We start from the raw sequence: 27,909 nt of genomic DNA on the forward strand, positions 1-27,909 counted from the left end.
TAAGAAGTAAAGCCAAATTGAGTGGAATCATATGGGACAAGAACCCAGTGTCTGTCCAGATGCAGAGTGTCCACTTGAAATGTTTTCCCTTCCTTTCCTTGCACAGTTGTTGTCTAACCTGCTGAGTTCATCTTGCAGTCTGAGTTTTCCATCAGATTCTAGTGTCTGCAGTCTCCTCTGTCTTCAAGAGAATTCTCTTCCTGATGAAATGCATAGAACATGGACTCCTCATCACCAACAAACTGCACTGTGAGAGACAAGTGAAAGACTTCATTGAAACATATTTGATCCAAGTCCGGGCACCTGATAGATATCATCGTCTTTGGGACAAGAAGCATTGAGGTTGTTGGAAATATAGGAGGTGACAGCAGCTGGACAGACTGTTTAATCACTGAGAATCACTGATTGAATACAGTGGAAGAAAGTCAATTTGCCTATTAAAGTGTCTGGTGGCTGCATTCATGAGCAAACCAGCAGATCTCCCTGTCTTGTCTCTCACTTATTTTGCAGTTTGTCTTCCTTACAAAATTCCATTTCCCTTTTGAATATCACAGTTGGATCAGCACCCTCTATAAGCCACAGCAGTGATTTCTAGACACATGCCTCTCACTGTATAGATCATTCCTTCCTGATGTGACTCTGATTCTTTTGTCAACCCTACTCATTCTGCAACCTCTACATTCACCGATATCCGGGACGCTGGAGGTCTCCCGGACTTCTCACATTGGGATTCGATTCGATTGGGCCACTGGAAAAAGCTGAAAGCTTGCTAACACTCCACTGACCACTGGAAAAAGCCCAAAGCCCACAAATGCTACTTTTGAGCACTCTTGCCATGGCCTGTGTGTAGACTCTTCTCTTGATTCAAGTGGGCAACGGGATAGACTTCAGTAGACCTAGCAGCACTCATATCCCCCTTTACATTGGCAACACATTGACAAGCAGTTTCAAACTCCAGGGAATGCACATCACACACAAACTCTAATGGTCCCAAAACACAATCTACACAACCAGGGAAGCTCACTTTTGCCTTTGCTTTCCGAGAAAGCTGAAGAGAGCTGGAAATCCACATCACTTCATTGTATAGATGTGTGGTAGAGAACATCTTAACAAGCTGAAACTTGGCTAATGGATGGCTGCTATTGGGAGCTGAACGTCCAAGGATATACAGTTTATTGGAAAGATAGGTTAGTTGGCAGAGGGGTGGTGTGGCTCTGTGTATAATAAATAATATTACTGTAAATCACTGGAACGAGATTACGTAGGATTCAAGGTGTAGAGTCTCTATGGGTTGAGTCAAGTAATGGCAAGGGCAAAAGGACCCTAACGGCAGTTGTATACAGGCCTCTAAACAGCAGTCGGGATGTGGATTACAAATTACAGCAGGTTATCGAAAAGGCATATCAGAAAGGCAATGTCATGATAATCGTTGGGGATTTTAACAGGAAAGTGGATTGGGAAAACCAGGCCAGTACTGGACCTCAAGAGAGAGTTTGTAGAATGTCCAAGGGATGGCTTTTAAAAACAGCTTGTTGTTGAGCCCACTAGGGAATCGGCCGTGCTGGATTGGGTGTTGGGCAATGATATGGAGGTGATAAGAGAGTTTAAGGTTAAGGAACCCTTCGGGAACAGTGATCACAATATGATCGAGTTCACTTTGAAATTTGAGAGGAAAAAAAGCAAAATCTAATGTGTCGGTATTTCAGTGGAATAAAGCAAATTACGTTGGCATGAGAGGGGAACTGGCTGAAGCTGACTAGAAAGGGACATTTGCAGGAACGACAGCAGAGCAGCAATGGCTGGAGCTTCTGTGAACAGTGAGGGAAGTGCAAGACAGATATGTTCCAAATAAGAAGAAATTTTCAAAGGGAAGAAGGAAACTACCGTGGCTGACAAGTGAAGTCAGAGCCAAAGTAAAACAAAAGAGAGGGCACACAAGGAAGCCAGGGGTAGTGGGAAGATAGAGGAATGGGGAGCTTTTAAAAACTTGCAGAAGGAAACTAAGAAGTACATTAGGAAGGAAAAGATGAATTATGAAAGGAAGCTGGCGACTTATATCAAAGAAGACACTGAAATCTTTTTCAAGCATATAAAGTGTAAAAGAGAGTCGAGGGTAGATATAGGACCAATACAGAATGACACTGGAGAATTTGTAATGTGAGATGCAGAGATGGCAGAGGAACTGAATGCATCTTTTGCATCAGTCTTCACAGTGGAAGACATCTGCAGTATAACAAACATACAAGAGTGTCAGGGAAGTGAGGATTGTGCAGAGAAAATTACGACTGAGAAGGTGCTCAGGAAGATGAATGGTCTGAGGGTGGATAAGTCTCCTGGACCTGATGGAATGCACCCTGGGGTTCTGAAGGAAGTAGCTGGAGAGATTGAGGAGGCGTTAACGATGATCTTTCACAAATCGATAGATTCTGGCATTGTACCGGATTACTGGAAAATTGCAAATGTTACTCCGCTATTTAAGAAGGGTGGGAGGTGGCAGAAAGGAAATTATAGACCTGTAGCCTGAGTCAGTGGTTGGGAAGTTGTTGGAATCAATTGTTAGGGATGAGGTTATGCCGTACCTGGAGGCACATGACAGGATAGACCAAAGCCAGCATGGTTTCCTGAAAGGAAAATCCCGCCTGATTAACCGACTGCAATTTTTTGAGGAAATTACAAGCAGGGTAAACAAAGGAGGTGTAGTAGATGTGGTGTACTTGGATTTTCAGAAGGCCTTTGACAAGGTGCCGCACACAAAGCTGCTCAGCAAGATAAGCGCCAATGGAATTACAGAGAAGTTACCAGCATGGGTGGAGCATTGGCTGATCGGCAGAGAACAGAGAGTGGGAATAAAGGGATCCTACTCTGGCTAGCTGCTGGTTTCCAGTGGAGTTCCACAGGGGTCAGTGTTGGGACCGCTACTTTTTACGATGTATATCAATGATTTGGACTATGGGATTAATGGATTTGTGGCTAAATTTGCTGATAATACAAAGATAGGTGGAGGAGCGGGTAGTGTTGAGGAAACTGAAAAACTGCAGAGAGACTTAGATAGTTTAGGGGAATGGGCAAAGAAGTGGCAAATGAAATACATCGTCGGTCATGCACTTTGGCCGAAGAAATAAATGGGCAGACTATTATTTAGATGGGGAGAGAATTCAAAATGCAGAGATGCAAAGAGTCTTGGAAGTTCTTGTGCAGGATGCTCTAAACGTTAACCTCCAAGTTGAGTCCACTGTGAAGAAGGTGAATGCAATGTTGACATTCATTTCTAAAGGTACAGAATATAAGAGCCGGGATGTGATGTTGAGGCCCTAAAAGGCACTCATGAGACCATACTTGGAGTATTGTGTGCACTTTTGGGCTTCTTATTTTAGAAAATATATACTGACATTGAAGAGGGTTCAGAGAAGATTCACGAGAATGATTCCAGGAAGGAGAGAGTTACCGTATGAGGATGTTTTGGCAGCTCTTGGGCTGTATTCCCTGGAGTTAAGGAGAATGATGGGGTATCTCATAGAAACATTCCAAATGTTGAAAGGACTGAACAGATTAGATATAGATAAGTTATTTCCCATGGCAGGGGATTCTAGGACAAGAGGGCACAACTTCAGGATTGAAGGACATCCTTTTAGAATCGGAGAAGTTACTTTAGTCAAAGGGTGGTAAATCTGTGGAATTTGTTGCCATGAGTGGCTCTGGAGGCCAAGTCATTGGGTACATTTAAAGCAGAGATAGATGGGCTTTTGATTAGCCAGGGAATCAAAGGGTATGGGGAGAAAGCAGGGGAGTGGGGTTGACTGGATGAAGTGGATCAGCCCATGATTGAATGGCAGAACAGACTCGATGGGCTGAATGGCCTACTTCTGCTCCTGTATTTTATGGTCATATGCCTCACTGCTTGGTGATGCAAAATATATTTCATGACATCTGCCAGTGACATTAAACCTGATTCTGGTTCTGATTCTTCTGGTACAGAAACTATACTGTGGCAGACGGGAGGGCTGTACAATGGAGTATACTACCAGCAGTCTAGTGGGTAGTCCAGACAGCCCACTACATAGGCCGACCCTCCATCAAGGACTAATATACAGAGAAGTTTTGGAAAAGGGCCAGTGACATCATGAACTATCTCACCCACAATGGCTCATGGATTCTTTGTCCCACTCCTATCAGGGAGGATGCTATGCAGTATCCATGCCAGAACCACCCGACTCAAAAACAGTTACTTTCCCCAAGCAGTAAAGCTGATCAACACCCCCACTCACTAACTCCACCACTACTTTGTTATTTCCTCTCAATCACCTATGTACAGCCTCACATCACTTTATGGAATACAAACAAAATCTACCTATGATATAAGTTAATTTTATGTATTTTATGTAAAGTAAGTTATTTTATGTATTTATATTTATGATCTTTTTATTATTGTTGTGTTCTCTATCTTATTGTGGGTTTTGTGTGCATCAGATCTGGAGTAACAATTATTTTGCTGTCCTTTACATCTGTGTACAGGAAATCACATGAAACAATCTGAAATCTTGAGTCCTGGAGCCTTTGTGATTGGAAATACCTTCACAGACGTTCTCTCCACTTCCTCCTTTCCAAACAAAATAATTCTGGCTGCTCCATTGTCTAAACAAAGTCCTTTATTCCTGGAATCATCCTAATATTCTGTCAGGGTGGCTCTTCTCTCCTCTGATACTGTTCTGAATTATGGATAATACAAACCTAGGGATAATGTAAATATATAAAACTGATTCTCCTTTTGCCAGAATCAGTTTTCTATATGAATAGACATCATTGTTTTCTTCCCTATTACATCCTAATTATTTGGACCGTAAAGGGATTACTAACAAATGAAATGATGTCATTAGCGGGTTTCCTGCACATTTTGGCTGTTCCTGCCGTGGAGATGGTGTGAATACTATATACTGTGTCACGAGTATAATTCTCACATCCCTGTTACTGTCAGTGATATAGAAATAATGTTAATACTCCAGATTGTTGTCAGTGATATGATACTTGCACACCCAGACTGTTAGTTGGTTAAGGATGAGGATCACATCACTGTTGGTGTCTATGAGGTGGGTGAAATGATGATGTAGGAGCAGACATCTGTTTCCAAGTGCAAACGGTGCCTGTCATACAGACAGTAGCATTCCCAATGTCCTGAGTACAGTTGTCCTCCATTGTGCCAGAGATTGCAGTGTGGGAATTGCTGTCACAGAATCTTCACTGAAGTGCTGTGGTACATTTTGTAGATAGTATACATGCATTCATGGTATATCAGTGGTGGGGGAATGAACTGAGGTGTGGGTTGACAAACCATATACATCACCAAATGTACCAACACATCAGGTGCCAACAATCATGTCTACACATCTGTAAAATCACAAAAGAGGCAACGAATGGCCAAAGTACAGTCCCATCAAGAAGATGGTGGATCATTAAAAGCGAATGAAATGAGTCGACTCCAAAAGAAGCAACTTACAGGAGGGTGGAGCCCAGCACATGAGAGTTAAAGACGAGGCACGAATGCTTTATGATGAACTTCCCTCAGAAATGGTATGAAAGAGTTCAGATTAGATTAGGTTGGTTTATGCCATGTACACCAGGGTGCAATCAAATTCCTTCTTCGCATGAAGCTGATAGAGCTGCCAATATACACGATGATAGGAAATACATTTATAAGCTGAGAAACAGCACAAGGATTGTTGTGCAGTGTGAGGGAATGCCACAAAACAACACACTACATGGACAGAAACAGAATAAAGAAGAGAACGGTATGAGAACGTGGCAACACCACCAGGAAGAAGATGTGAAAGAATTGATCAGCTCAGTAGAGTGATATCAAGGGGAAAAGATTTTCATCAGTCCGGACATTTGGGTTTTCCAGCTTCTTGACATTCTCCAAAAGGTAGAAGACTGAAAAGGGAATGTTCAGCATGGTATGCAACCTTGAAAATACCACGAGTCTTCCTGAGATAATGCACGATGAAGACGGACTGGATGAGAGGAATGAACAAGCCTCTGATGGACTGGGCTGTGTTTCACACTCTCTTCAGGTTCAGACGGTCAAGAGCCGAGCAGCTGCCGTACAGGAGTGTGATGCAACCTGTCCAAGTGCTTTCTACACAAATCTGTAGAAACTTGAGAGATTCTCGGCAGACATACTAAATCTCAGATATGTAACAAAAGGAATATGCTAATGAATTTTCTTGATCACAACAACAGTGTGAAGGGACTTGGTGAGGTTGCTGGTGATAAGGGTGCCAAGGAAGCTGAAGCTGTGGAATATTTCTACAGCAGCTCCATCGATGAGTTGGTGCTGTATCTGGCCACAGAGTTATGTTGTTACAGGGAGCAGATCCATGACGAATGGTGTACCTCAGGGGTCAGTGCTGGGTCACTTGCTGTTTGTCATCCACATCAAAGATTTGGATAAGAATGTACAAGGCATCGTTAGTAAGTTTGTAGATGACGTTGAAGTAAGTAGTAAAGTGAACTGTGAATTACACAATCAAAACTTACAGGAGTATGTTGATTAGCTGAGCAAATGGGCAGAGCAGTAGCAGTTGGTTTTTAATTCAGATCAGTGTGAGGTGTTGTATTTTGGAAAGTCAAACCAATATAGGACATTCAGGGTAACTGGCGGGTTGCGGGGTAGTGTTGAGGAACAGAGGGACCTTGGAGTTCAAGCTCATGGTTCACTGAGTGTGCTATCAGGGTTAGATAGGATGGTGAGGAATGGTTTTGGAATGCTGATCTTATTTATATAGAGCATAGATTCTGAATTTTGGGTGGTCATGGAGCAGTTGTATAAGGCACTGGTGAGGCCGCACTTGCAGTATTATGTTCATTTTATTCACCAAGCTGCAAGAAATATATCATTATACCGGAAAGAATGCAGAAAAGATTTACAAGGATGCTGCCAGGACTCTAGGGACTGAGTTATAGGGAGAGGTTGGACAGGCAAAGCTTTATTCCTTGGAGTGTAGGAGAATGAGGGGAGATTTGATAAAATCACGAGGACACAGCTGTGATGAATCCACTCAGTCTTTTACTGAAGATTGGGGAATCAAGAACTAGATGGCTTAGGTTTCAGCTGAGAGTGGCTTAATAGAAATGTGAAGCAATTTTTAAACAAATGTTCGAAACTATGTGGAATATGCTACTGGAGGAAGTGATTGAGTTATGTTAATAACAACTTTTAAAAAGCAGTTGGACAGGTTCATGGACAGGAACATTTTGGAAGGTTATGGGCCAAACACTGAGAAATGAGACCCACCCGGATCGGCATCTTGGTCAGCATTTGAGACTTATGCTAAAGGCCTGTTTCCATGCTATAGGACTCCATCAATCTACACTAAGGGCAATTTATGGTAACCAATTAACCTACCAACAAAGCATGTCTTTGGGCTGTGGGAAAAAAATACTTTGCAGTGTGACATATTCATCTGAAGAGCTCCTGTAGCCTCAGGGCCTCCTGGCACAATGGACTCCTCCTGTGCACTGTTTCACCCGAACTTTCCAGCAACCGCTGTCTGTCTGTAACACTGACACCCAGTGGCTCGCGGTGCTATTACAGCAGCCAGTTTGACTGAAACCTCGATGCCTGATTTCATAGAAACATAGAAACATAGAAAATAGGTGCAAGAGTAGGCCATTCGGCCCGTCGAGCCTGCGCCGCCATTTATTATGATCATGGCTGATCATCCAACTCAGAACCCTGCACCAGCCTTCCCTCCATACCCACTGATCCCCCTAGCCACAAGGGCCATATCTAACTTCCTCTTAAATATAGCCAATGAACTGGCCTCAACTGTTTCCTGTGGCAGAGAATTCCACAGATTCACCACTCTCTGTGTGAAGAAGTTTTTCCTAATCTCAGTCCTAAAAGGCTTCCCCCTTATCCTCAAAGTGTGACCCCTCGTTCTGGACTTCCCCAACATCGGGAACAATCTTCCTGCATCTAGCCTGTCCAATCCCTTTAGTGTTTTATACATTTCAATCAGATCCTCCCTCAATCTTCTAAATTCCAACAAGTACAAGCCTAGTTCATCCAGTCTTTCTTCATATGAAAGTCCTGCCATCCCAGGAATCAATCTGGTGAACCTTCTTTGTACTCCCTCTATGGCAAGGATGTCTTTCCTCAGATTAGGGGACCAAAACTGCACACAGTACTCCACGTGTGGTCTCACCAAGGCCTTGTACAACTGCAGTAGTACCTCCCTGCTCCTGTACTCAAATCCTCTTGCTATAAATGCCAGCATACCATTCGCCTTTTTCACCGCCTGCTGTACCTGCATGCCCACTTTCAATGACTGGTGTATAATGACACCCAGGTCTCGTTGCACCTCCCCTTTTCCTAATTGGCCACCATTCAGATAATAATCTGTTTTCCTGTTTTTCCCACCAAAGTGGATAACCTCACATTTATCTAAATTAAATTGCATCTGCCATGAACTTGCCCACTCACCTAACCTATCCAAGTCACCCTGCATCCTCTTAGCATCCTCCTCACAGTTAACACTGCCGCCCAGCTTCGTGTCATCCGCAAACTTGGAGATGCTGCATTTAATTCCCTCATCCAAGTCATTAATATATATTGTAAACAACTGGGGTCCCAGCACTGAGCCTTGCGGTACCCCACTAGTCACTGCCTGCCATTCGGAAAAGGTCCCGTTTATTCCCACTCTTTGCTTCCTGTCTGCTAACCAATTCTCTATCCACATCAATACCTTACCCCCAATACCATGTGCTTTAAGTTTGCACACTAATCTCCTGTGTGGGACCTTGTCAAAAGCCTTTTGAAAATCCAAATATACCACATCCACTGGTTCTCCCCTATCCACTCTACTAGTTACATCCTCAAAAAATTCTATGAGATTCGTCAGACATGATTTTCCTTTCACAAATCCATGCTGACTTTGTCCGATGATTTCACCGCTTTCCAAATGTGCTGTTATTACATCTTTGATAACTGACTCCAGCAGTTTCCCCGCCACCGACGTTAGGCTAACTGGTCTATAATTCCCTGGTTTCTCTCTCCCTCCTTTTTTAAAAAGTGGGGTTACATTAGCCACCCTCCAATCCTCAGGAACTAGTCCAGAATCTAACGAGTTTTGAAAAATTATTGCTAATGCATCCACTATTTCTTGGGCTACTTCCTTAAGCACTCTGGGATGCAGACCATCTGGCCCTGGGGATTTATCTGCCTTTAATCCCTTCAATTTACCTAACACCACTTCCCTACTAACATGTATTTCGCTCAGTTCCTCCATCTCACTGGACCCTCTGTCCCCTAATATTTCTGGAAGATTATTTATGTCCTCCTTAGTGAAGACAGAACCAAAGTAATTATTCAATTGGTCTGCCATGTCCTTGCTCCCCATAATCAATTCACCTGTTTCTGTCTGTAGGGGACTTACATTTGTCTTTACCAGTCTTTTCCTCTTTACATATCTATAAAAGCTTTTACAGTCAGTTTTTATGTTCCCTGCCAGTTTTCTCTCATAATCTTTTTTTTCCCTTCCTAATTAAGCCCTTTGTCCTCCTCTGCTGAACTCTGAATTTCTCCCAGCCCTCAGGTGAGCCACTTTTTCTGGCTAATTTGTATGCTTCTTCTTTGGAATTGATAATATTCCTAATTTCTCTTGTCAGCCACGGGTGCACTACCTTCCTTGATTTATTCTTTTGCCAAACTGGGATGAACAATTGTTGTAGTTCATCCATGCAATCTTTAAATGCTTGCCATTGCATATCCACTGTCAATCCTTTAAGTGTCATTTCAGAGGTGTTCCTCTGACCCCTCGTGTTTCAGGTTGTCACTGCAAGGAACCAAATGCTTTCCATCAAGTGAACTTCAATCCAGACACAAGAGACTGCAGATGCTGGAATCCAGGCAAACACACAATCTGCTGGAGAAACACAGCGATTTCAGCAGCATTGATGGCTGGAAAGAAACTGTTGACTCCCTGTATCAGGTCAGTTCAAATTAGCATCAGGGTTACCACAGACAGAATGTAATCATCACTGAAGCAAAATAAAACCTGCTCAGGTTGCATTGCAGAGAAAAAATACTCTTGAAAACACCAGACAGACAATATCCACAGTGCATCAGTGGTGCAGGGAATGAAATGGAATGTAGCTGGGCAGACCTTATACATCACCAAGTGTGCCAACTCATGAGATGCCAATGATCATGTTGACACAGCTGTAAATAGCAAAAACAGCCCAAAAAATAAGCTGAAGATGAGTCTGCTGAAGAACAGTTCAGATCAAATCCATACTGAAGCTGCTGTCCAAAAGCACGGGGTTCCTGCTGGCTGAATTCATGCAATTGTTTATCATTGAGGTCTATCCATGGACACAAATGAGCCACTGTAATCCTTAATGAAAAACAGGGGCCAATTCAAAAGATGGTCTGTTTCAGATTGGAAAGTGGGAGAGCAGAAACAGTGAGACAGGCAGTGTTGTGTGAAGAACAGAAATCACGGACAAATTGAATGAGATAAAATGATGTCACTGGCAGATTTTCAAACCTTGACAGCTTTATACAGGGGAGGCTGCAAAGAGGGAGGAGGAATGAGAGAGAGTCAGACTGGGAATGGAGAGAAAGAGTGATGGGGAGAGAAAAGAATGGACAAGATAGAGAGAGAATGGATCAGATATAGTGAACCTGAAAGAGAGAAGACAAAGGAAAAGAGAGACTGATGGAAAGACAGAATAAAAACAAATCAAGAAAGAGATTGACCAAGAGAATAATGGAAATGGAATGGAAAGAGATAAGGAGAACGAGTGGGGAAGGGAATGATGTCCGATGGAAAAAGACACCAGGAGAAAACATGGATTGTATAGAATGCCATTGTAGAGCCCTGCACTGTCTGTGAGATACCAACTGGTGAATGAATCTCTTGTCCTTTCTCTGTCTGAATTTGCAACATGACATATTCATTTGAAGATCTCCTGCAGTGAGTCAGGACTTCCTGGCACAGTGGAATCCTCCTGTGCACTGTTTCATCCATACTGTCCATCAATCCCTCAGTGCCTGACTATTACACTGAGACCCGGAGACTGTCAGTTATTATGAGCAGCCAGGTTGACTGAAGTGTCAATAATTGGAGGTGCTCCTCTGACACCGAATGGTTGCAGGTTATCACTGCAAGCTACCAAATTGTTTTCACACAATGAGCCTCCAGAAGATCATTTGTATTTTCTGGGCAAGAAAGATCTCCAACTACGTCCTGCTCCTTCAGTGTCATCAAGAAGACATGGCCACAATCACCATAATGAATCTTTGGAGATGGCTTGGGAACGTGATGAGGCCAACTCCATCAAGTCTTTTTTGGATCCCTGAAGACTGGAGAAAACACAAGAGACCAAAGACAACTTGGCACCATATCACAGAGACAGAAGTGAGGACCCTGAACTACACCTGGGTACAATGGAGAATCTGGGCAAGGACAGACAAAGATGGAAGGCCTTCATTGCTGCCCCAAATGCAAACGGCATAACGGGCAGTAAGTAAATGGAGCAGGGAATCAGAACTAAAATGGAACTGGAATGTAAATTGTTCTTCAAACAGCACAGTGGAATTTCCCAGAGTGCAGCAATGTCAAACATACAAGGCCAATCCCACCACAGGGTTTTTGCCGAAGGAAGAGGGAAATAACCAGAAAAAAGGACAGGCAGACACAGTGAGCCAGCCTGTGCCTGACCCGACCCTGTTCCTGCCACCATTGGTTAAAAGGCTTGACAGTCCTCCAACGGGACATGAACCTTCTCAAATTCAGCACTTCTCTCTCCTCCTCAAACTTTACCCCCTCTGAACGCACTGACCTCCACTCTCTCTGTACCAATCTCAACCGTACCATCAGTGCAGAGGAGGTTCATCAGGTTGATTCCAGAGATGAAGGGGTTAACCTATGAGGAGAGATTGAGTTGCCTGGGGCTGTACTCTCTGGAAATCAGAAGAATGAGAGGGGATCTTACAGAAACATACACAATTTTGGAAGGGATAGATAAGATAGAAATAAGAAAGTTGCTTCCATCAGTAGGTGAGACTAGAACGAGGGGACATTGCCTCAAGATTCAGGGGAGAAGATTTAGGATGGAGATGAGGATAAACTGTTTTTCCCAGAGAGGGTGAATCTGTGGAATTCTCTGCCCAGGGAAGCAGTTGAGGCTTCTTCACTAAATATATTCAAGGATGATAGATTTTTGCAAAGTAGGGGAAATAAGGGTTATGGGGAAAAGGCAGGTAGATGGAGCTGAGTTTACGGACAGATCAGCCATGATCTTATTGAATGGTGGGGCAGGCTCGATGGGCCGGATGGCCTACTCCTGCTCCTATTTCTTATGTTCTTACGTAAAACCACAGACAAAGGTGGTGCTGTTGTAGTGTGGCAGACTGACCTCTCCCTTAATGAAGCCAAGCAGCAATTCTCAGACACCTCCTCATATCTACCCCTTGAAGAGGAACCCACTCCGGACCATCAGAAAACTGTCTCCAACACCATCACTGACCTCCTCAATTCTGGAGAACTCTTATCGACTGCCTCCAAACTCATCGTTCCTGTACCCCACACTGCTTGCTTCCACCTTCTACCCAAGATCCACAAACATAACTCTCTGGCAGGCCTATTGTCTCTGCCTGCTCCTGCCCCACTGAACTAGTGTCCTCATACCTTGACTCCATTCTATCCGCCTTGTTTCAATCCCTTCCCACCTCCATCAGCTGCACTTCTCATGCTCTCAATCTCCTCAGAAACTGTCAATTCTCTGGCCCTGACTTCCTCATTTTCACCATACATCTCCAGGTCCTAAATCTCCTTACATGAAGGCCTTAAATCTCTCTGCTTCTTTCTCAATAAAAGGGCCAACCGATTCCCCACCAGAACCCTCTTCCATCTGGTAGAACTGGTCCTCATCCTCATCAAATTTTCCTTCAGCTCCTCCCAGTTTCTCTATACTTTAGGGGTATTCATGGGCACCCTCATGGGCTCCAGCTATGCCGACATCTTCACTGGCTGCGTAGAATAGTCCATGTTCCAAGCATTCCCAGGTAACGCTCCCCATCTTCCTCTGCTACATTGACAACTGCATTGGTGCTGCTTCATGCACCCATGCTGAGTTCAGCAATTTCATCAAGGTTACCTCTAACTTCCGCCCTGTCCTTAACATCTCTTGGTCTATTTCCGACAACTCCCTTCGCTTTCGTGATCTCTCTGTCTCCATCTCTGGAGACAAACTGTCAATGAGCTTCTTTTATAAACCTCTCAATTCCCACAGTTCTCTTGACTAAACCTCTTCCCACACTGTCTCCTGTATAAACACCATTCCCTTTTCTCATTTCCATCATCTCCACCTCATCTGTTCCCAGGATGTGCCTTTTCCTTCCCAGGACATCAGAAATGTGTCCTTCTTCGAAGAATGGGATTTCCCTTCCTCCACCATTGACGCTGCCATCACCCGTATCTCTTCCCGTTCCCAAACATCCAGGCTCACCCCATCATCCCACTGCCTTATCAGTGATAGAGTTCCTTTTGTCATTACCTACCAACCCATGAGCTTCCGCATCTGACTCATCATCCTCCACAACTTCCACCATCTCTAAAGTTATCCAGTCCCCAAACATTTTACCTCTCTCCCTCCACTTTCCGCAGCAATCTCTCTCTCTCTCTTTCTCTCTGTCTGATTCCCTTGTCCATTCGTTCTTCCCAACTAATCTCCCTCCCTGTACTTATCCCTGCAAGCAGCCAAAGTGCTGCACCTGCCCATTCACCTTCTAACTCACTTCCATTGAAACCCCAAATAGTCCTTCCAGGTGAGGCAACTCTTTACCTGCAAATCTACTGGGGTCATTTATTGTGTGCAGGGCTCCTGATAGGGCCTCCATCGTCAATTAGGAAGCCACTTCATCCACCACCTCCATTCCATCTGACAAATGAGGCAACCCTGAAGGTGGAGGAGCAACACCTTACATTCCATCTGGGTGGCCTCCAACCTGATGACATGATATCCATTTTTGCTCCCGGTAAAGAAAAAATTATCCTCCCCTCTCCTCTTCCTCTGTTCCTCACTCTGGCCTTTTACCTCTTCTCATCTGCCTATCACATCGCCTGGGTACCTCACTCCTTCCCTTTCTCCTGCGGTACATTCTCCTCTCCTATCAGATTCCTTCTTTTCCAGCCCTATACTTACCCCACGCACATGGCTTCCCCTATCACCTACCAGCAAATCTCCTTCCTTTACCTCTTCCTTTTTATACTGGCATCTTCCCCCCTTCCTTTTCAGTCCTGAAGAAGGGACTTGGCCTGAAACGTTGACTGTTTATTCATTTCTATAGATGCTGCCATTTCCCAACAATGGTACATTTCATTTAGTTAGTGTCACACATGCACCAGATGAGCAGCAGCAAACTTAATGGAGACAAGGAGCCCTCAAACAGTGATCCAACTTCTTTGACACGGATATCACGTCTGATCAGTGGTTAGCACTGTCACGTCTTTGTCAAAAAGCCAATTATGCTAATTTCTTGAATCATTAGCTGACAGCTGATCATTGGAGCTAATGCAGGAAGGGTTCAGACACCAGAGATACAAAGACACCCATTTCTTCCCGAGTGTGCATCACCTTAAAAAACCTCATGTCGATAGTTCTTTATTTCCCATCTCCAAACATCTGTCTGGACCAGGAATCCACACCCCATCTTCCCTCTTGCTTCCATCCACCCGCCAGGTTACACTGAATCCCTGTAAATCACTGTGAACCACCTCACACAGAATGGTCGCTGTCCTCTTTGTCCAGATCTCTTCGAAGGGAGGTTTGCTTAAAGTGACTGAGGGGCGGGTATCTGAACAGTCATCTGGGAGAAACGTCACAATTATTACTTTACCATTCCAAAATGGATGAGTTTGTCACTGACAAGACCAACACTTCCTGTTTGTCTCTACTCAATGATTTGCCAGTTCCATCAAGATGAGAAGAGACCTATCTACAATGATGAGGAAAGGAATCTCCTCTATTGAGCCGACAGGGTGAACACCCTGAGGGAACGTAAGTGAACAAGATTGCTCCTTACATTGTTTTTGCAGCTTCATGGTCACTTTAACTGTTACCAGCCACTTATTAAAGCAAATACAAAAAACACCCAGCATTTTAGAGTCTCTGTGGTTAGTAAAACAGAGAGAACATTTCACATGAATATATTCCAGCAAATATGTTATGTATTTTAAAACCTAACATCACAACTATAACTTTGACACCAATATTTGGCTGGCACATTTTGGCTTTTATTTCTCTTGTGGCCAGAAGGACGATCTTGCTTAATTGGAAAGATGCGGCACCTCTCATTCACGCTCAATGCTTACGTGATGTGATGTGATGTTTAAATTTAGAGACGTTTTGATGTTCAATCTCTGAATCTAGCCAAGACTTTCAAACATTGTGGGACACTTTTGAATTATTTTCAAAACCTTTGATTTGCTGTTAAAGCACAAATGATGACTAATAATTGTACCCCTTTTTTTCTTTACTAATCAGCTTCGGTCTTGGTAGTGGTTTAGATTTTTTAATATAATAAATTACTATATTTCAATATTATGAATTAATTAATCTGTATGAATATAGGGTAAGGAGTCTTTATATGTGATTTAGTATAATGCATTGATATATATTTTTTCCTTGCACTCTGTACTTTTATATGTAAAATTAATAGTAAAAATATTGGAAAAGACACAAATATTTCAATGCATCTTTTTCTCAGTAAAGTGTAACAAAACTGCTGCTTTGTGAGAATGTAGTGTGTTCAGGCCGCCCTCCAGAGGCTTCTACACATTGTCCAGGCTGACTATTCCCACACAGGAGCAGAGGTAGAGCTGCTCTGCTGGAAATTCAGTCACATCTGAGGCACTGATCAGAGGCTGGAATTAGGTTCAAAGGTAGAGGGAGGGAACATTTTGAAGACGAGTATCAGCGAGTTCCAGAGAGTCTGTCGAGTGAAATGGTCTGGATTCTCCTCCAGTCATGAAAGTATTTTCTGGGATACTCTTATTTCTATGGTGAAAGTGTGGATTATGTGGGTTGAGAGCAGAAAACAAACTGATGATTGACTGGTTTAAGTGCCAAGAGAGATCAAAATGTTGAAGGCATTGAAGCTGAGTTAATGGACAAACCAGTATTCGGCTCACTTCTTGATGCGACTTTACCCACCTCAGCACTGAACTGACTCTGCAGCTGCGGCCTGCAGCCATCGGCACTCACCTCAGCACTGAGCCTGGCTCCACGGCCGTGGCCTGCAGCCATCGGTCTCCTGGACCGGTTGCAGTGCTGAACTGGCAACGTGGCTGTGGATTTACTTCAGGGGGCTCTGCGGTTCAGTTTCTGTGGATTATTTGTTTGAATTTTTTTATTGTTTGCACAATCTTTTTTCACACATTGGATGTTTGACTCTGAATTCTATTGTATTTCTTTGTTTTGTGACTGTCTGGAAGAAGAGAATCTCAAGATTGTATATGGTGCACATTCTTTGGTAATAACTGTAGTTTGTACTTTAAACTTTATCAGTTCACTCACATAACTAAACCAGGGCTGCACCATGATTAGGTGTTTACCTTGAATTCATAGCATAATATAAACAATTTAAATAATGGAGTGCATCCCAGGAACCTACCTTGGAAGTTCTTCACTTGCTTCTTGATACTGCTGTTGGAGGGGGGATGAGTCACTGTACAGCTGAAGACTGATTGTGACTTCCACTCCTGTAAACTCACGGTCAGGAAGTGTCTGGCACTGAAAGTCCACCCCTGCTCCAGAGCGGTCGGTGTCGCGCTGGTGTTGGAGGTGATCACGGTGCTGCCTTTCTTCCAAATGACATTTATTTGGTCCGGGTAGAATCCAGAGACCACACACTCCAGTGTGGCCGTTTTCCAATTCCTGGTCTCTTCCTGAGGTGGAGGCAGCAGTCTGACCTTGGGACTTCTTAACTCAACTGGAATAGAAAAGCAAACAAAGGAAATGTCAAACATTTTGACCCAGGTAACTAATGCTGGCCATTTAATCACTGGTCTCTTGCCCACCTTTGGTACTATTGGTCCGTACTGACACTCGGGAAGATGAAGGAGATTCCTGAGCAGAGCACTCGTACTCCACCCCACTGAATCACTCCTCCACACTGATCTGGAGTTCACTGAGCACTCTGTATCGGGACCCGTCCCTCTCCGCTGGGTGGGTGTGAATTCCTTTAGTTTTCTCCTTCCCGCCCACATGCCAAGAGATGTGGATGTCTTCGGGATCTGTACAGATAACTGTGCACTTCACGGTAGCAGACTTGTGGATCCACATCTCTTCAATGTCGGGATTTTGAATAAAGACAGACAATTCTGTGGGTTAGAAATGGAAATGCTTAGAATCTTACTGGAGATATTTCCATTGGTTGTGTTAGGTCCAGGCAGATCATCAGTACTTGACAGCTGCATTTAATGCAAACAGAATAACTGAAACACCCAGGGCTGAGTCACGTGCCTCATATTCCTGTTAGTTTTGATTGAGAAAAGAAATTCAGAACAAAGGATGTGCTAACGAGGTTTTGAATCCCTTTCTAATAACTGTACCAATCGGTTCACTGTGAGACGGAGCTCTGTGAGACAGAGAAGCATGCAGATTTCTCAGCAGAGACACAGCTCAGTATATTCTTTGCTTGGAGACTCAGTGCCATTGATTAGTATCAATGAACACTGTGAATCAATGAGAATCCCTTTCTCCATCTGGGCTGAGCCTGGGATTCACTCAGTTTAATCACTTCACATCCTGACATTCCACTCTCACTGTGGCTGTGCCTCTCCTCATCTCTGCAACCTTCACCACCCACACGAACTTCAGACAACATTGTATCCTTTCAACTCTGCTCACTCATACACCTGCACTACTTCTGCTGGTGCCTGTGGTTTTAGCATTCTTGCTGACAAACACTGAAGCCTCTGTCTCACTTGAAATGAGCAGCCATGGTCAGAGTGTATCCATAAGTTAGCGACTGATGAGCTGGCAAAGTGGGTTCAAATCCCAACCTGGTGGATGGGAGTTTAAATTCAATTCAGAAATGTTTTTTTGAAATAAAAAGAAGACTATGGAGGTATTTGTAGTGTTATTTTCTGTGGTAACTTCCAGAGAGAATTCTCGTCTGGTCTGGCTGGTTTGCGACTCCAGACCTGCAGCAACACGGCTGGAGCTGAATCACCATCAGGAATGAGGCAGCAAGTTCCTCAGTTCCAGAGAGATCAGTGATTGATGGGAAATGATAAATGAATAAAACAGGTCTTTGATCAAGTGTTGGGTCACCTGTCCTCTGGGTTAGAGTCAGTTTTGTGTGATTGCACTCAAGTGAAGTTGTTGAGGTCATCTCCCAATGCACGATCGTCAGTTCACTTACATTGCAGCTCCCTGCACTTTGTGTTCACCATTTACACACTCGGTCACCTTCAGGCACGTGGGGTGTTTTTGCTCTTTGACATTTAGTGTGGAGGCTGATTGTGTTTGTGTCATGGCTGAGACCTTCAATGAGACTGTGAGTCAGTGTCTTTGTCTGAAGAAAGAGCAGATGCAACACACACACACAGTTCCAGCCTAACTGGGCCAGATCATCCGACAAGGTATGATGTGTATTTCTTCACCTTTCTCATGTCAGTAAGATTATGAGCAATTTTCTTTTAAAACAGGAAGTCCGTGGGTGTTGTCTAGATGATCATTGTTGTCATGTAATATCACAAATATGCAAAGCTAGGTGTACACTGAACGTTCACTGAATTGTGAATCTTAGTTTAATCAGCATTGTGATGTTGTTAAAAATGTTTTCTGCAGGTTTCTCAGTTATGTCCCATATCAGTCTGATCTGGATGTTCAGCCATCCCTGGGAAATGCTCCCCTTATTGCTGAATCCTGGTGTTATTCTACAAGAAGCATATAATTATGTCAATGCTTGGGCAATTCTATCAAAACATTTTCCTTCCTGATATTCCTTGGGATCACTGAGTTTCCCTTTTGGCATGTGGATCAATGTAATTTCAGCAATTTGTCTGATCCAGGATTTACACACAAAGCATGTCAGATTGGACAGGAGACTGGTTCGACCCCTGAGTCTTGACTCACCAGTTTGTCTTGTGCCCAACATTATCAAAGGGTCATCCATCCTTTGACTGAATCAATTTGGAAATTCAGCCCCATTCACCTTCATCCCAGCCTTTGGGTGAAAAACAGGGTCCAGTTTTGCTGACTGGAGTCAGACAGGAGGGAATCTGGCCAAGGAAACTGGAATTGGGATCTGAGTCACACTGAAGCAACAATGTACACAAATGAATGAGTGTATGGACAACCAGAAACACAAGAGATTCTACAGATGCTGAAAATCTTGAACAACACACACAAAGTGCTGGAGGAACTCGGCAAATCAGGCAGCATCTATGGATGGAAATAAACAGTTGATATTTTGGGCCAAGAGATTTCACTGGTACTGGAAAGGAAGTGGGCAGAATTCAGAATAAGGTGGGTGGAGTAGAGAGGAATACATTCTGTCAGATGAGAGGTGAGACCAGGTGAGGGGGAAAGTGTGTGGATGGGGGAGAGGTATGAAATAAGAAGCTGGTAGGGGATAAATGTGAGAGATAAATGGCAGAAACAAAAGGAATCTGAGAGGACAGTGGACATGGAGGAAAGTGCAGGAGGAGGGGAACCAAATGGAGATGATGGGCAGGTGAGGAGAAGTGAATGGATGAGGATGTATCTAATATAGGGAATAGAAGAAAAGGGAGAAGCCCCACATATTCCCACTCTCTATCCTCTGTATATCACATCCCATCGGGATGAGGTTATGTCAGCCATGATAAATGAATGTGCTCTCTGAACCTGGTCGAGGATCTGAGGACACAAAGTCACAACACTCACTGGAGGATTGGGCATCAATTCAAAAATAATCCAGGCACCTACATTTCAGTGAGTGGACAATCGACAGAAGAGTCTCTCAGGAAACATTGGAAACAGACTCTGGAGACTGAAGCAAATACAAAATTGCAGAGATATTTTTTGAGGAACTAACACTGAGAAGACAGTGAAAAGGGAACAGGGAGATCTTCTCCAGATGGCAAAGCATGGGACATGAGCTTTGCTCACTAACTTATTTTCATTATAACTACAGAGACAACTAAAATTATTGAGACAGAATGGACAGGTGACCTAATCTTACACCTTTCCTGCCCAGTAGATGGGGTTAAAGCTGCTGGTGATATGAGTTGATTCAAAGTGCAAAGATCATCTGTACATCACTCAACAAGATTGACAATAGGGACAAGAATTGTGTGGGAATATCAGTTAAGAAGTTTAGAACTGTAAGTTAATTAATTTTTCTTCAGACATCACTCACCCTCTTGATACGTCATGTTGACCTGACCACTGAAATGGGAAGGTGCGTGATTCACTTCACAAGTATATTTCTGTTTCTTGGTCCATTCCTGCACAGGCACTGTCAGGTAAGAGATTGTTTCAAATCCACCATCAGATCTCGGAGTGGAAGGGAGAACGATGCCTTCTTGGGCAGATCCAGCTTTTTTCCAGGATACTTTAACGTTGTCAGGAGAGAATCCAGATATCACACAGCCCAGGACAGCATTTGCTTGACTGTGGATTGCCTCCCGGGATGGAACAAGGGAGCTGAGCTTCGGAGCTGTAACACAATAAATATCTGTCAGTACATGATTGCTTTGCCCATGTTTTGGACTTCATTCCCCCTCATCCAGGGCAAGTTCCCCAATTCCAGCCCTCTCAAGAATGTTGTTAATTTACAGCTGATCTGATGATCTGATGGTTCATACCAGTGAGTGGGAGGGCTGGGTGTATAACTTGGGCCTCCCAGCAGTGCTATGATAATACAGAGAGGTGGGTCATGGGGTTGAGGTGCAGACCTGCCATGATCTAATTGTTTAATGGAGAATGACTGATACCAGCTCCAGTGAGCAGGAGTACATGGTGTGGGACTGTTTCCACTGGCAAGTTTGGGAAACACAATTTTGCTTTCAATGAGAAATAACAGGAGGACATTATTTTATTGTAACTGCAAAGGCTTGTTCAGATCTGTGAGAAGATGGTTAAAGAAGGGCAGTGGAGTGGATTCCTTCATCACATTCACAAGGGATTGCTTTTACCAGAAGAGGGGCAGCTGCAGGGTGGGAGGGGAAAGTGCAGGAGGAGTGGGGTAAAGTTTAAATTGTTGTTCTGTGTGCAGGGGCACGATGGGCCAGCGGTCTCTGTATGTGTACAGGAGCTGATCTGTAGGGAGGGTTTAGTGGGAGCGGGTGGTGGAGAGTCTCCCGAAAGGAGTGGATTCAATGGAGACAGATCAACACAAGTCGTGTCCTCCACCCTCCACTGATACTGAGTTTCAGTGAGTTCAGGAGGACATTTCGCCCATTTCAATTCCTTGTCTATTCTTGCTGTCATTTTGGTGAGGGGTAGTACTGCTGTTGTAAGAGTAGATTAAAGGAGCTAATTGCCGTGCCCAGCATTATCTGACAAAGGTTCCTACTCCAGATTTATGCTCTGAGATCAATGCAGCTTTTAAGAGAAGATTACGTCTCATACTAACATTGAGGTTTCTGGAATTCCGCTGTCACACTCCCTGCCTTGCAGGAGTAGAGTTTATTCTTCTTCCAGTCCGCCGCAGAGACTTCGAGCAAGCTGCTCATCGTGAACTTTGAATTTTGCCCCAACACCGCCGGGTATTTCTTGATTCCGCTGGTGATGTCCCCACTGTTAGTGGACCATGTCTGACTGATGCTCTCAGGCTGATAGTCCTTGACCAGACAGAGGAGGCTGATCTTTTGGTCAGATTCTGTGTTGCAGGAAGGAGTGATGTAGACTGATGGCGAGGACGTGAGCTCTGAAATGGAAAGAAATTCACAGAAGTTTCTGTAAATAAATGCATTACTGGCAGACAAAGAAGGAGACATGTTATCCACTACAATTACTACAGTACTCTGCTGAAGTCTTAGCCGCATAGCTGGACTACACCCCACACAGTAGTAACTTTATGTATTGCACTGTACCTCTGCCACTACAGAAAAACAAATTTCATGACAAATGGGAGTGAGGAGAAACCTGATTCTGACGTGGGTCTCTCTTGTGGACTGAGAGTGGGAAAGGGGAGCAAGTGGGAAGCACCAGAGAGACATTCTGGAAAGATCAATAAACCAATAGTTTGGGATCAAATGATCTTGCCTGTTGTCTCAGTGTTGGGAGTGTCTGCACCCATGCCGACCCCTGCCCCTGCCACTCCTTCTCTGTCACCTGTCCTTCTCAGTGTTGGGAGTGTCTGCCCTTCCCGCGGTGCTCCACCCTCACCATTCCCAACATCCTTTACTCTCGCCAGATTTACAAACTCACTCTCCACTCCACATTGATAAATATGTTATTATGAAAAAGTTTTAGGTACACTAGCAATATAGATGTGCCCAAGACTTTTGCACAGTACTGTTTACAAACTAGTAATTTCCAAAATTATTCACCCCATTAAACAAAACTCTCACCGTTTCAACACCCAGCTGTGAATCTATGTCACTGACCTCACAGTGGAGACTTGAGCACACAGTCACAGGTGTGCCCCAACACCCCACCCACAGCCATACTGAAACAGTCATCCAATGTCCTATGTGTTGGATTTCAGACAAAATATCAAAGTTTTACCTTGTCTTTCCCCCAAATATAATTTCTGATTCTTAGAAGTCTACTCGCATCAGATTGGTGGAGTTTACAGAAAAAGTAAACATTTAGCAGTAGTTTATTTGAATAATTACGATCTGTTCAGTATTGATGTTGAGTCTGAAGTAACCCTTGTGTGGATATCTGTACCTTGTCTCCAACACCATCTGTGTGATATAGTGATGAGTGTCTAATGGTCTCTGCTTCTGAAATTCAACTGAACAGACGACCATCAGACCATAAGACTGTAAGACATAGGAGCAGAATTAGGCCATTCAGCCCATCGAGCCTGCTCCGACATTCCATCATGGCTGATTGGATCCCACTGAACTCCGTACACCTGCCTTCTCGCCGTATCCTGGGATACCCTGACCGAGCAGGAAACAATCAAATTCCACCTTAAATACACGCATAGACCTGGCTTCCATCACAGCCTGTGGCAGAGCATTCCACAGACTGCGCTGACCTAAAAAGTTCCTCGTTACTTCCATTCTTAGGGGTCACCCCTCAATTTTGAGGCTGTGCTCTCCAGTTGTGGATGCCCCCGTCGTAAGAAACATCCTCTCCACATCCACCTGATTCAGTCCTTTCAACATTTGGGAGATTTTAATGAGATTCCCCTACATTCTTCTAAATTCCAGTGAGTACAGGCTCAAAGCTGCCAAACGCTCCACATATATTAACCCCTTCATTCCTGGAATGATTGTCATGAACTCCTCTGGACTCCCTCCAATAACAGCACATCCTTTCTGAGATATGGGGCCCAAAACACTTGACAATTCTCTAAGTGTGGTCGACTAGTGTCTTATAAAGGCTCAGCATTATTTCCTTGCTTTTATATTCTATTCCCCTTGAGATAGATCCCAACATTGCATTTGCCATCTTTACCACAGACTCAACCTGTAAATTAACCTCTGGGAGTTTTGCATGAGGACTCCAAAGTCCCTCTGCACCTCTGATGTACCCTTTGCACTACAGAATGCATCTGACACCACCTCAAAATTAAACCCATGAAACTGAGGAAGAATTTCAACCACACTGAGCCTGTGGAAATTACAAGCCAAACACCTTCCTAACACATCAGGCCGAGAATCACACTGAGATGAATGGGGACAGTGATCCTTTGACAAGTCTAGTCTGTGAGGGAATCACTGAGGTGGAATACACAGTTTAATCCTGGGAACTCCAGCAAGGCCACGTGTCATGTGGTGGAGTGTGGTGACAGTTCTGGTGGCATCTGTCACTCAGTAAATCCTGGGGTACAGTGGTCTGTGGAACTGTGAGACCGACTCCAGTGTAAGTGGCTGAACACTGGTAAATGGTTTAATTTGGAAATGCCAGCGACAGCCAGCACCATTCAAACCACAGAATCGTCAGCTTCCCTCGTACTCAGCAGCTGGGGAAAGGGATGGTCAGCTGTGGTCTGAGGAACCTCGCTGCTGTTTATCAGCATCAACCCCTGACAACAAGGGAGCTACGGGACCAAAGACCTGGGACCATCAGGATGATCATCAGTAATCTGTGTCTATCTATTCATCTACTGCACAGTCAGTAACTTTAAATACCTGGGTGTCACTATCTCAGAGGACCTGTCCTGGACCCAGTTTATAAATGTAATTGCAGAGGAAACAGGACAGTGCCTCTACTTCCTCAGGAGTCTGCGGAGATTCAGCATGATGTCAAAAACCTTGATAAACTTCTATAGATGTGTAGTGGAAAGTGTATTGACTGGCTGCATTATGGCCTGGTATGGGAACACCAATGCCTTTGATTGGAAAATTCTACAAGAGATCATGGATTCAGCTCAGTACATAATGGGTAAAGCCCTCCCAACCACTGAGCACATCTACATGAAATGCTGTCATAAGAAAACAGCATCTACCATCAAAGATCCTCACCACCCAGGCCAGGCTCTTTTCTCACTGCTGCCATCAGGGCAGAAGGAACAAGAGCCTCAGGACTCACACCACCAGGTTCAAGAACAGTTACTACCCCTCAACCATCAGGCTCCTGAACAAAAGAGGATATTTACACTCATCAATTGAGACATTCCCATAAACAATAATCTCACTTTAAAGACTCTTTATCTTGTTATTTCATGCTCTCATTATTTATTGCTGTTTATTTAGTGTTGCATTTCAACAGTTTATTGTCTTCTATGCTCTTGCTATTTCATTGATCCTGTTTACAGTTACGATTCTATAGATTTGCTGAGTATGCCCACAAGAAAATGAATCTCAGGGTTGTATGTGATGACATGTATGTATTCCAATAATAAGTTTTACTTTGAACTTTGAGACATCAAATGAGGATTTCCCAGTGGAGGGGGGCTTTAAGAATTCTACACTAAAAGAGACCATTCCCTTCCAAAATCACCCAAACAGACTAGATTGTCATGTTGTAGTTCAGTTTGTGGGAACAAGATGCAGACAAGTTGGATGTTTCATCCCCCATATGAAGTGACACACTGCAGAAGTACTTGCTGGGTTGGGAAAGGCTCTGGGATGTTCTGGGGTTGCAGAAGTCAATGAAAAACAAATTGTTTTCATCCAAATAAATTCAGTAAAATAAAACCAGAAACAGTGTAGTTGCCAGAAATCAGACTGACAGAGTCTGGTGAAAGGTCATTGATGTGAAACATTAACTCTGTTTCTCACCCACAGATGTTCCCTGAGCTGCTCCGTGTTGGCAGTGCATGAGGCACAATAATGTCAGTCGGTGAGATTTGCAGCTGAGGATCTTTTACATCCCAGGACCAGCAGGTGGTAAGTACAGTTCTTTCTGGATCAGTGTTCCTCTGGGTCTTGATAAAAACACTCATCAAACTGACAGCAGGGTGCTGGGGTAAAGAGGGCAACTGGATCTGGGTGGGTCACATGGTGCTGGGGTGAAGAGGGGAACTGGATCTGGGTGAGTCACAGGGTGCTGGGGTGAAGAGGGGAACTGGGTCTGGGTGGGTCACAGGGTGCTGGGGAGAAGAGGGGAACTGGATCTGGGTGGGTCACAGGGTGCTGGGGTGAAAAGGCGGACTGGATCTGGGTGGGTCACAGGGTGCTGGGGTGAAGAGGGGAACTGGATCTGGGTGGGTCACAGGGTGCTGGGGTGAAGAGGGGAACTGGATCTGGGTGGGTCACAGGGTGCTGGGATGAAGAGGGGAACTGGATCTGGGTGTGTCACAGGGTGCTGGGGTGAAGAGGGAATCTGGATCTGGGTGGGTCACAGGGTGCTGGGATGAAGAGGGGAACTGGATCTGGCTGAATCAGCTCAGAAGAAATTTGCAATGAAATGACACTTGGGTATTTGTACAAATGATTGATGTTGAATCAGTAGATCGGGGGAGACAGTCTGATTTATTGTATTAAGTGGATACAACATTGGAAAGTATGAACAACAGATGGGGCAATTTTATTTTTTCATCTTTTCAGATCTGGGCTTTGCCGGTAAAGCCTGAATGAATTATGCATCTGAGCTGCCATTCAGAGGGCATTTGGAGACAAACACATTGATGGGTCAGGAGTCGTAAATAGGCTCAAAGTGTAAGGAAGAGAGATCTCCTTCCCTGAGGGACATCAGTAAAATTGAAGGGTCATCATTACTCATGACTAGATTTAAAAACAATACCAATTATGAAAATTTTGGAAATCTGACCACAGATCCAAATCTGTTGCAGATTATTATGAACTGAGTTTAAATTTGTCAGTTTTGCTGTGGTGGTATCCGTGGACTGTTCATCCATCCCTCTGCACTACTCATCTGCTTTGATGTACTGCCCTGTTTCCCATCACTCCGAATCCAACCTTGTGCCTGTCCATTGGATCACTGTGTCCACGGTGTACTGGACAATATTTCTCCTTCAATAACATCACCAGAACAGTCTGTCTGATGGTTCTCACCTTGCAGTTTGTGGATTCTGCTGTGTGCAGAGTGGCTTCACATTCCCGACTCTACAACAGGGCTGAACTTTGAAACTACTTCATTGCCTGTGAAGAGCTCGGGGACACCATGAAAGCTGCTCTGTAAATGTCAGCACTTTATCTCACAACCACTTTTACTGAATCACCAGCAACACTGGTTAATGTAGGAAAGCACTTGTTAAACAAACCCAGTTGGGGGATGGAGGAGGGCAAGAAATTAGAGCAGTTGCTCTGTCTGTGAACTGAGAATAAGCAGTTCATTTGAACAGTACATTTCAACTCGTGTCCCGTGAGTGTGTGATGGGACAGGTTGGGGGAAGCTTCACTCTGTGTCTAACCTCTGCTGCCCCTGCCCTGGGAGGGATGAGACATGCAGAAGGATCTTTGTATCTAATCCATGGCTGCCAGGACAGGACATGGGAGCTGTAATCTGCATTTAACTCATGCTCTGTGTACTCTGGGGTGCTTGTTGAAATCCCTTTGAGGAAGAATTTCCCAGATTTACAAGATAAATATTGATTCCATTGAATGACAGAGCAGAGAGTGAGGCCATTCATCCGATATTGTCTGTGCTTCCCTTTAGCTGAGCAAACCCAACAAACCCATTGGTCTCTCTGCTCTTCCCTGTATCCCTACAAAAGGCGGATCTCCTCCTTTTCCCTCTCTACACTCACTATTGGCCACCACCATCATTCAGGCAGTGTGTTCCAGATCACAAACGTTCATCAACAAACCTTCCCTTAAATGCTCCCCTATTACACATTATTGACTTGACCTCTTCCCTCCCCACCCCACCTGCACCACTCCCCACTCCCCCACCTACCAATGCACCTTAATCCCATCAATTAATCCTGGGATATCGCCGATGCTTTTGCTGTATCCCGGGACGGACCTCACGCCGGACATTACATGATGGGACTGACACCCACCTGTACCCTGGGGATATTGAGCCATCAACCAGATCATACATGTGTCCACCATTCCCTCAGATTATGTCTGAATCCCATTACCTTCAACATGAAAGCAGCCGACAGTAAAACCCGATCCCAATAACTTGACACCGAACAGATCCATTGTCACTGACAGGGAACAAGTTCAACTGCACTGAAACGCTCAGCCCCTGAACTTGGCTTCAGTCGGTGCTGAGGATCAGAAGCCAGACTTGAACCAAACACTGAGCTCACTCAGCACAATCGGCCGGTGTCAAGGCACAGTCTGGTGACAAGATCCGATCCCATTCCCCTGAGCCCGT

General features: G+C 44.3%; 2 gene segments (V, D, J or C); both read right to left on the minus strand.

Annotated features, from left to right (window-relative positions):
* Positions 1-27,909, minus strand: part of LOC140203894 (immunoglobulin heavy constant gamma 4-like) — a 135,048-nt gene that overhangs the window by 106,869 nt on the left and 270 nt on the right.
* Positions 41-27,731, minus strand: LOC140204390 (Ig heavy chain C region-like). The segment is given in 6 exon segments: positions 41-247; positions 16,676-16,993; positions 17,082-17,384; positions 20,414-20,713; positions 21,632-21,925; positions 27,668-27,731. Coding segments are annotated over 4 exon segments (879 nt in total).

This window comes from Mobula birostris, chromosome 10 (assembly GCF_030028105.1).
Source record: "Mobula birostris isolate sMobBir1 chromosome 10, sMobBir1.hap1, whole genome shotgun sequence".
NCBI classification, from domain to species: Eukaryota; Metazoa; Chordata; class Chondrichthyes; order Myliobatiformes; family Myliobatidae; genus Mobula; species Mobula birostris.